The sequence below is a fragment of the Syngnathus typhle genome, linkage group LG9 (genome assembly GCF_033458585.1).
Source record: "Syngnathus typhle isolate RoL2023-S1 ecotype Sweden linkage group LG9, RoL_Styp_1.0, whole genome shotgun sequence".
Classification (NCBI taxonomy): Eukaryota; Metazoa; Chordata; class Actinopteri; order Syngnathiformes; family Syngnathidae; genus Syngnathus; species Syngnathus typhle.
In genome coordinates this window covers 12406622-12416913 of record NC_083746.1, presented here as the reverse complement: position 1 = coordinate 12416913, position 10292 = coordinate 12406622, and the positions used below count along the sequence as shown (strand labels likewise).

General features: G+C 47.0%; 1 protein-coding gene across 1 annotated transcript in view; it reads right to left on the bottom strand.

The window, feature by feature from the left end:
* LOC133160228 (uncharacterized) overlaps nt 1–10292 on the bottom strand; it is a 40081-nt gene continuing 29789 nt past the window's right edge. Inside the window, exons 2-4 of the mRNA XM_061287887.1 lie at nt 1696–2712; nt 1032–1139; nt 1–972 (exon numbers count right to left, since the gene is read on the bottom strand). Of these exons, the coding sequence (XP_061143871.1) occupies nt 498–972; nt 1032–1139; nt 1696–2291 (1179 nt within the window). The 5' untranslated portion in view covers nt 2292–2712 and the 3' untranslated portion in view covers nt 1–497. The remainder of the gene's footprint in view (nt 973–1031; nt 1140–1695; nt 2713–10292) is intronic.

Genomic DNA, 10292 nt, shown 5'->3' with positions numbered 1-10292 from the left:
TTTATGTCGAATTATTCACAAATCTTTACTTGATCATTAACACATTACTGACTTACTAGTATAGTTAATCACTTCACATGTTATTCTCACTTTAAACCGCATGAGGGCGCACTATGGCTGTGGAATAATTAGACCCTCACTGACAATGAGTTCCATTCACTGACTTCCAGAGTCAGGAGATTTTATAATTTGGAGTGACACAGATGGTTCGCTAAACTTATTTATTTTATAGTTATTAGATACATAATTTTAGAGTAGCAACGTCTATGTTGTTAGACTTCAATAGTTTCCGATTGTCTAACAAGATTCAAGAGTTTTTATTCGCCATGTTTGAGCGTGCCAAACAAAGAATTTGACTTCGGTAAAAACACACCCTCTGTTCAACATTTAGGTGACTAACAACATTCAGGACATGTGAATAATGGCAAAAACAGTGTAGACAAATTCAAAAAGGTGTGAAGAGCAGGATGTTATTGCACAGTAATGTCTCTGAGACTCTATGAGTGGTGTGAGTTCATCAGAGCAACAGCCTGGGGGAAGAAACTGTCTCTGTGTCTGCTGGTTTTGGCGTACCGAGCTCTATAACGCCGTCCGGAGGGGAGTAGTTCAAACAGACTGCAACCTGGGTGAGAAGGGTCTGTAGAGATGTTCCTTGCACGACTCCTGGTCCTGGACAGGTACAAGTCTTGGATAGATGGGAGGTTGATTCCAATGATCTTTTCTGCAGTTCTGATTGTCCGTTGTAGTCTGTGCTTGTCTTGTTTGGAGGCCGATCTAAACCAGACAGTGATGGAGGTGCAGAGGACAGACTGGATGATGGCAGTGTAGAAGGTCTTCAGAAGCTCTCGCGGCAGGTTGAACTTCTTGAGCTGTCTCAGGAAGTACAGCCTCTGTTGGGCCTTCTTCCGGAGTCTATGTGGCCGGTCCATTTCAGGTCCCGAGAGATTGTGGTTCCCAGGAACTTGAAGGTGTCTGTGGAAAGAATAGTATTACTCCGGATAGTGAGGGGTAAAAGTGGTGAAGGGTCTCGCCTGAAATCCACTGTCATCTCCACGGTCTTGAGCGGGTTAAGCTCCAAATGATTTTGGCTGCACCAGTGGACCAGCCGCTCCACCTCCTGTCTGTACGCAGTCTCATCACTGTTAGGGTTTGCAGAATATCTTCATCGTATGATTATGTTGGAATATAACCTGTAATAATTTAACTAGTTTGTCCTGTCTAGACAAAATTAGTTTACCAAAGTGCTAAGATCATTTCAACTTATTGACTAGCTGCAGAGGAAGCAATCAAAGTTGCTTTGTTTACAGAACGTCGTAAAAGGTCCCCTGCTATGCTTTGATCAGCAGGGACCGGCTGCTTCACCCCAACCTGTGTATTCCCAAACCCCCACTTTCAACCCCACGTTGTTTCTCTCAATAAATAAGCGCCTGACGAGGCCTGAGTCAGACTTCATTCGACTATCGCTGAGAGCACAGCGACGAGTGAACTCTCCGCCTGCAGGTGTCTAAAACGACTAACTTGTCTCCAGTGTGGTCCTTGCAAAATAAGTTAGAGTGAACGCCACCCTAACAATCACCGTCCTGGATCAGTCCGATGAGAGTGGTGTCGTCTGCATACTTCAGGAGCTTCACAGGAGAGTCACCTGAGGAGAAATCATTGGTGTAGAAAGAGAAGAGCAGTGGGGAGAGGACGCACCCCTGAGGAGCTCCAGTGTTGGTGGTCCGGGTGTCAGATGTGATGCCCCCCAGCCTCACACGCTGTCTCCTGTTGGTCAGGAAGCTGGTGATCCACTGACAGGTGGAGGCAGGCACCGCAAGCTGGATGAGCTTCTGTTGGAGGATGTCAGGAGTGATGGTGTTGAACGCCGAGCTGAAGTCCACGAACAGGATCCTCGCGTACGTTCCTGGGGTGTCCAGGTGGTGCAGGATGTAGTGCAGTCCCATGTTGACCGCATCATCCACTGACCTGTTTGCCCGGTAGGCAAACTGGAGGGGGTCAACCAGGGGGCTCGTGACCACCTTCAGGTGGTTCAGCACTAACCTCTCGAACGATTTCATAACCACAGATGTCAGTGCGACGGGTCTATAGTCATTCAAACCTGTGATGGCGGGCTTCTTGGCCACTGGATTGATGGTGGAGCTCTTGAAGCACGAGGGCACCTCACACAGCTCCAGAGAACGGTTGAAGATCCGTGCAAAGGTGGGCGCCAGCTGCTCAGCGCAGACTTTCAAGCAGGAAGGTGACACGCCGTCTGGGCCCGGTGCCTTCCTGGTCTTTTGTCTCCGGAACATCTGGCGCACTTCCTCCTCGCGGACCTGGAGTGCGGGCGCGGCCTCTGCAAGAGAGTGAGTGGGTGACAACGATGATAGAGGTGTGGACAGAGCAGTTGTGGGGAGAGGTGAGAATGTAGATTGTGCTGCAGGAGGTCCCGTTGTGTGGGAGGACCGATCAAACCTGCAGTAGAACTTGTTTAGCTGGTTAGCAAGCCTTGGGCTCTCTACAGGACGGGGGGTTCGTTTCTTGTAGCCCGTGATGCTCTGCAGACCTTTCCACACCGTTGAGGGATCAGGATTGGCAGAGAGGTGTCTCTTCAGGTTCTCCCCGTAACACCTCCTGGCTTTCCTGACCTCTCGGTTCAGTGTGTTTCTGGTCTGCCTGAACAGGTCGCGGTCGCCGCTCCTGTAGGCCTCCTCCTTGACTTTGCGCAGCCTCCTGAGGTTTGGTGTAAACCAAGGTTTGTCGTTGTTGTACGTGCAGAAGGTCTTAGTCTGCACACACAGATCCTCACAAAAACTGATGTATGATGTGACAGTGTCAGTGAGTTCATGCAAGTCTGAAGTTGCAACTTCGAAAGCTCCCAATCGGTGCAGTCAAAGCAGGCTTGGAGGTCCTGCCTTGACTCCACTGTCCACTTCCTCACAGTCCTCACCACAGGCTTAGCAGTTTTTAGTTTCTGCCTTATACTGAAGAGCGACTTATATGTGAATTTTTTCAAAAAAAAAAACCCAACTATTTATGTTATAGTTATTTGATACATTTTATTTCGTGTAGCAACTTGTATATGTTTTTATTGTTACAGTTCGGTAGTTGTTGGCTCGTTGAACTGTTGTTTTAAATAAAAAGCCGTTTATCAAACCCACGTCTTTCCTTGTACTTTGTTAACGCTATAATATAGTTATATGATTAAATGATTATTAAATGATTTCAAGATGGCGGCGCGTGCATACGCAGCGACCTCTCTCTGTCCCGCCCGAACGGTGTTTTGTTTGTTTAATGAGTGTTCGTCCGGCAGTTTTATGTGTTCGTCTCGTCCTGCGGAGTGGTGCTACAAGTCGAGCAGGCAGGTTCTGCTCGACATCGGCGAAAGCGAGTTTTGTGGCGTTATTGACTTTGATGCGGGAACATTAATGGAGCTCGGACTGCTCCGTCCTGACTTGCCTGCTATTGGAGGCGTCGGAAGCGGTGTGCGAGGAGGCTGAAGAGGGGCAAGCGCGGGGGTGTCCGGGCCAGGCTGGCGGCTAATCCAGCTCGCCCGGCCGTGCCTTCCATTCTTCTGGCGAATGTTCGATCGCTGGACAACAAAAGGGATTACATTTGCCTGCTGAGATCTACAAACCGGTCAGTGCGTAACTGCTGTGTGCTCGGGTTCACGGAGACTTGGTTGTCCGTCAACATTCCGGACTCTGCTGTACATCTGGAGCGGCTAGCGTGCTATCGGGCGGACCGGGCCATTGTACAAGGTGGAAAATCTCGAGGAGGTGGAATATGCGTCTACATCCGTGACAAATGGTGCCGGGACTCTGTAGTGGTATGCAAGCACTGCTCGCCACTGGCGGAGTTTGTGATCATTAAGTGGCGTCCTTTTTACCTGCCAAGGGAATTTACCGCAATTCTGATAGTCGCGGTATACATCCCGCCTTCCAACGTCGAAGGCGACAGGATCGCGGCTCTTAGTGAACTGTACCAGGCTGTCAGTGAACAACAGACAGCACACCCTGACGGTTTCACCATCTTTGCTGGGGATTTTAATCATCCATCCATCCATCTTCTTCCGCTTATCCGGGGTCGGGTCGCGGGGGCAGCAGCTTCAGGAGGGATTCCCAGACTTCCTTCTCCCCAGCCACTTCATCCAGCTCATCCCGGGGGATCCCAAGGCGTTCCCAGGCCAGCTGAGAGACATAGTCTCTCCAGTGCATCTTGGGTCGTCCCTGGGGTCTCCTACCGTTGGGACATGCCCGGAACACCTCCCCAGGGAGGCGTCCAGGAGGCATCCTGATGAGATGCCCGAGCCACCTCATCTGGCGCCTCTCAACGTGGAGGAGTAGCGACTCTACTCCGAGTCTCTCCTGGATGACCGAACTTCTCACCCTAGGGTAGGAGCGTAAATCGACCGGTAAATTGAGAGCTTTGCCTTTTGGCTCAGCTCTCTCTTTACCACGACGGACCGGTACAGAGTCCACATTACTGCCGACGCTACTCTGGTTGGCCGCCTCAACAATGGAGGCGCGGAACAAGGTCCACTCGGACTCAATGTCCCCCGCCTCCCCCGGGACGTGGGAAAAGCTCTGCCGGAGGTGGGAGTTGAAGCTCTTCCTGACAGGGGATTCCGCCAGACGTTCCCAGCAGACCCTCACAGAGCGATTGCGTCTGCCAGGTCGGACCGGCATCTTCCCCTACCATCTGAGCCAACCCACCACCAGGTGGTGATCAGTTGACAGCACCGCCCCTCTCTTCGCTCGAGTGTCCAAAACATCGCGGGGGCCGTTCCTCCCAATCACGCCCTTCCAGGTCTCACTGTCATTGCCCACGTGAGCATTGAAATCACCCAGTAGAACAATGGAGTCCTCAGAAGGAGCGCTCTCCAGCACTTCCTCCAGGGACTCCAAGAAGGGTGGGTACTCTGAGCTGCCGTTTGGTGCGTAGACACAAACAACAGTCAGAACCCGTCCCCCCACCCGAAGGCGGAGGTAGGCTACCCTCTCATTCACCGGGGTGAACCCCAATGTGCAGGCGCTCAGCCGGGGGGCAATAAGTACAGCCACACCTGCTCGACACCTCTCACCGTGGGCAACTCCAGAGTGGAAGAGAGTCCAGCCCCTCTCGAGAGGGCTTGTACCGGAACCCAAACTGTGCGTGGAGGCAAGTCCGACTATATCTAGTCGGAACTTTTCTGCCTCGCAAACCAGCTCGGGGTCCCTTCCAGCCAGAGAGGTGACATTCCATGTCCCAAGAGCCAGCCTCTGCAGCCGGGGATCAGACCGCCAAGGTCCCTGCCTTTGGCCGCCGCCCAGCTCGCACTGCACCCGACCCCTTTGGCCCCTCCCACAGGTGATGAGCCCATGGGAAGGGGGACCCACGTTTCCTTTTCGGGCTGTGCCCGGCCGGGCCCCATGGGCGAAGGCCCGGCCACCAGACGCTCGCCTTCGAGCCCCGCCTCCAGGCCTGGCTCCAGAGGGGGGCCTCGGTGACTTGCGTCCGGGCGAGGGAAAACGAGATCCATATATTTTGTTCGTCATAAGGGGCTCGTGTGAGCCGTGCTTTGTCTGGCCCCTCACCTAGGACCCGTTTGCCATGGGTGACCCTACCAGGGGCATGAAGCCCCAGACAACATGGCTCCTAGGATCATAGGGGCACGCAAACCCCTCCACCACGATAAGGTGACGACTCACGGAGGGGATGTTAACAAAATATTATGAATAAATAAATACATAAACAAATAGACAATACAAACATCGGACACGACAAAAATGACAAACAAAATAAGAGAGGAGAATAGATTCGCAGTAGATGCAAATCATACCCTTGATTAAATAAAAAACAATAAACAGATGCAAGAGTGAATATATAAATAAAAAACAACAAACTTTGCTCATTTGCCAACCCAAGATCATGACTCTGAACGCACCCCTAACCCCCACACTTGTTAATTTGTTTGTACACGAGCGTAGAATAACAGTCGGCTTTATTTACTAATACCGTAATTTTCGGCCTATAAGTCGCGTTTTTTTTCATAGTTTGGGTGGGGGGGCGACTTATAATAAGGAGCGACTTATATATGTTTTTTTTGAAAAGATTTCCCGCCCACAAAAAAAGTGAAACCGCGATAAACGAACCAGGATGTAGCAAGGGATTACTGTAATTTGAATTTTAAGTGACGTCAGCAGCGCGACGCGGCGTGGCGGTTGTTTACATAAAGGACAAAGATTGATCACGGGATGACAAAGTTGACGAAGGGCCCCACGTACTACTAGCATCATTAGCGGCTTTGTTTCTAAGTGACATGGCGGACAAAGAGTTTGAAGGATTTAAGGATTTGGAGTGACACAGAAGGTTTGAAAAACTATTATGGCATTTACCCACGCCTGGTCCTACTCTAAGGAGCTCTCTTTCACCACCGTGGATTGAAGTCGGGATCCGGCGCTCGGCCGGGTGGCTGTCCAGGGACGGTGGATGGGGCTCGGACATGGCTTTTACGCACGCTCGGTCCTACTCTAGGGAGCTCTCTTTCACCTCCGTGGATGGAAGTCGAGGGCCGGCGCTCGGCCGGGTGGCTGTCTGGGGACGGTGGATGGGGCTCGGTCATGGCTTTTACGCACGCCCGGTCCTATTCTATGGATCTCTCTTCCACTTCCCTGGCTGGAAGTCCACTCCGCCACATGCCTGGAAGTTTGTTTTGTTAAATAAAGAGCCGTTTACAAAGCCCACATCTTTCCTTGTACTTTGTTAACGCTACAATATAGTTATAACTAGTTATAACTGTGGAATAACGACGAGGCTGACGTCAGGGCTCACGCGCGGCGTTGTTGACAAAGGACGAGGAATTTGATCGATGGATTTAATGATTTGGAGTGCACAGATGGTTTGATAATACTATTGCTTATATAATAGTTATTTCATATCTAATTTATATATCGTTATATGGGCCTGTGGAATATTTTGAAGTGCAAGTGCCGTCAGCTGCGCGCACCCATTGTTGACAAAGGACGATCGATGGATTTAATGAATTGGAGTGACACAGATGGTTTTATTAACGTGTTATTCATGTAATAGTTTTTTGAGTAACTCTGAATTGTATGTCAGGGCCGTTCTCAGCTCTTTGTTTATGTTTATGTCACGTTAGCATACCTATCGTTTAGCTCGTTCATGACTGTTCTTGGAGTTGGATTTTGTCGAATAAATTGCCCCCCAAAATGCGACTTATACTCCGGAGCGACTTATATGTGGAGGTTTTTCACTTTTTTGGGCATTTTATGGCTGATGCGACTTGTACTCCGGATTGAATTATAGTCCAAAAATTACGGTAAATACGTAGGGTGTTCGTACACACAAATTGAGCACACACATCAAATCTCAGTCAGATTCAGGACACGTGTACGAGCCCATTTTGTTCTCAGGTCTCTCTCAACTGTGCATATGTTGATGAAGCAGAATATTGCAAGGCCCATCCCCCCACCCCCAAAAGGGCATCCTTTTGACGGATCGCAGCCAAAAGATTCATTTCATAGGAAGGCTTGCTGAAACGCAGAACTTGACAACATATAGTCACGATCTCAAACCTTTTTAAATAATTCGAAACGTTTGTCTAAAATCACACATTGAAAAATAAATTCCGAGGCGATCAATAAACAAGCATTACACAAGATGTTGAAATTTATTGTAAGGAATAAATACTGTATATTACAGCAATTGCATTCATGCTGGACGGAGTTACGTGGAACAATCTGGCGGTTTGTCTACCTCTTTTTCATGGTTGTTGTTTGTCAAATGTGAATTTGTGGAAATGTTCAAGTGTGTGGTTGCAGTGTGTGGTTACTGCATCTATACGGAAGCACTGATGCTTTGGATTGATGTGAGCGGCTCAATGGATTTCCCAGCCTAGTGTACTGGCCTGCTCTTCCATAACGTGCTTAACTGTCACAAAGCGCAGCGAAACACTCAGATACAGTACAGAAGCACATCCAAGCACTTGATCTGATCTGAATGAGGCTAAACGTGACAAGTTTCCTTTTCATGTTTATTTAGGACACCAGTCAAATCATCAGTACATTTTCGACTGAAGTAATTTCTCTTAAATTTATTATCATTGTTTCTATAAACAGCAGTAGTTTTAATATATTGTGCATAAGTGTTTGACAAGTGTTTTTTTATAATTTTCTAGCAGCTGAATCTTTATTAGTTGTGCGTACGCATGGTCTGAGGATTTTTTTTTACTTTTATTTTTTGGTTTACAGAATACACACAAATCCAGTTATGAAGATATTGATGAAGCACTCATTACTTGCATGTTTTCCGCCCAAATTAGTGCAGATGCACATTAGTAAAAGAGTGCCGTTATTTGTGACAATCAGTGCAGGCAATGTGATTCAATGACTACTATTCTCACATAAAAATCATTGTGGCAGGAAAGAGACTGAGGGGAATGCAAAATCATGTAATTGAAGTGTGATTGCAATCTCTCCAGGGGCTACAGTTTATTAATATGTCACTTCCAATAAAGCTGTCGGTGTTCAGATTTTGGTTGTCATGGAGATTTCAGAGATTCCTGAAACGGAGGCATAGGTTAGAGTATCGGTGTATAATTGCACTAAGAGAGAGGGCAATCATGTTCCTGCCACTCACAATAGATGCTATAAACAGAGACTGTTAAAATTTCTATTTTTTTTTCCCAAAATGTACCGTACTTAACAAATGTATTAAACCACCTGTCATGAGACCACCAGGCATCATGAAGTTTATTCATGCGGATTACATTTTTTAAGAGCATGGTTTTTGCTTATTATTTGCACCCTAAGGGGCACCATAGTCAGCCCTGCTTTTGTTGAGTGGTGTCTCGCAACGTGGAACCTAATGTGTCTTGGAGGAGATGTGGGGAGTGTCATGAGCTGTGTTGCTGTTGATTTGGTTTTGACCAGGTTTAGTTATTGTTTGTTTTGCCTGTGTCTCTTTTTTCTACATTGTTTTGTCTGTATCATTACGTTTTTGTGTCCACCGACTCTCATCAGCCCTTGTGTCTAATCAGTTTTGTTCGCCACTCCTGTCTTGTCCAGGTGCTCCTTGTTGTCTTGTCAGTTTGGTTCTATTTAGTTGTCTGGTTTCTTTTCTGACTTTGTCAGATCATTGCTTGTTTTGGTTGGCTCTGTTCTTTAGAGTAACATTCCGAAATCTTAGTTTAACCCTAGTGTTACTTCAAAGCTTGTTCTTTGGAATTATTTTAATTCAATATCTTTTCATTTCAGGTGACTTGCGTGACTTTTGTTCTTTTTGAAATAAATTTACTTTTTTTGAGTGCATTCTTGGCTTGCCTCCCTGCTTCGCTGCACTTGAGTCCTCAATGTTGCAAAACTAAACTCAGCATAGAAATTTAAAGTGAAGTGCGAGCAATGAGGGACAAACTATGAACCAATCTTTATGTGTCATCACCGACAGACTAATGACTTTTAGTCATTTCAAAACAAAAGTTGCTTGTTTACTTTCAAACTCAGATTGTAGTGATTGACTATGAGCTTGACTGATGTCATGGACCCTATTTGTAACCCACATACGGGTCAAGGGAGACTTCAGTCTTTTGCTCCTCTCATCTAAGAACACCGACACTTCAACCAACACGCTGGTGTAGTTTGATTGGAGAAGACAATTTTAAGTATTTAATCACTGTATTATTTTACATATTGTGGATGTATATTGTGTCACCTCACCTCCTTAATGTGAAGTAATCACTGGTGTATTTTGATTGGAGAAAACTATTTTAACAGGTATTTAATCATTGTATTATTTTATGCATTGTGGATGTATTTGTGTCTGTTTCCTCATACAGTCTGTCGTTAATGTATTTCTTTGTGACTGCTTTTATTTTTGCCTTGTTTTACTCTGCTGTCTGCAGCAAGGTTGGCGTTGTGAATAAGAATCTGTTTTCAGTAGCCTTACCCAGATGATTAAAAGGTTAAAAAATAAAATGTCTGAATGATAATACTCAATGTGGAATTTACCTCATACCCTATTTTTGGTGCCTGACCTGGTTGGTTAAACAATTGAGTGAGTTGGCTAAATGTGACTGGAGCTTGGGTCTTCGGTTTGCTTTTCAGATAAAGTCATTTCCTGATTCTGCCAGCAGTCCACCCAGATAACAAAATGTATGCTGTTTTTTGTCCTCAAGGAAGTGGCACAATGACCAAAGTCATTAGCTTTCACATGTGGTTTCAGTCATCACTCAAAGAGGAGACAGCAGATTTACCTCCCCACCTTATTTTGCCATGAATTGCTTGAGAGACAGTGACAAGCTGCTACAGGAGAGT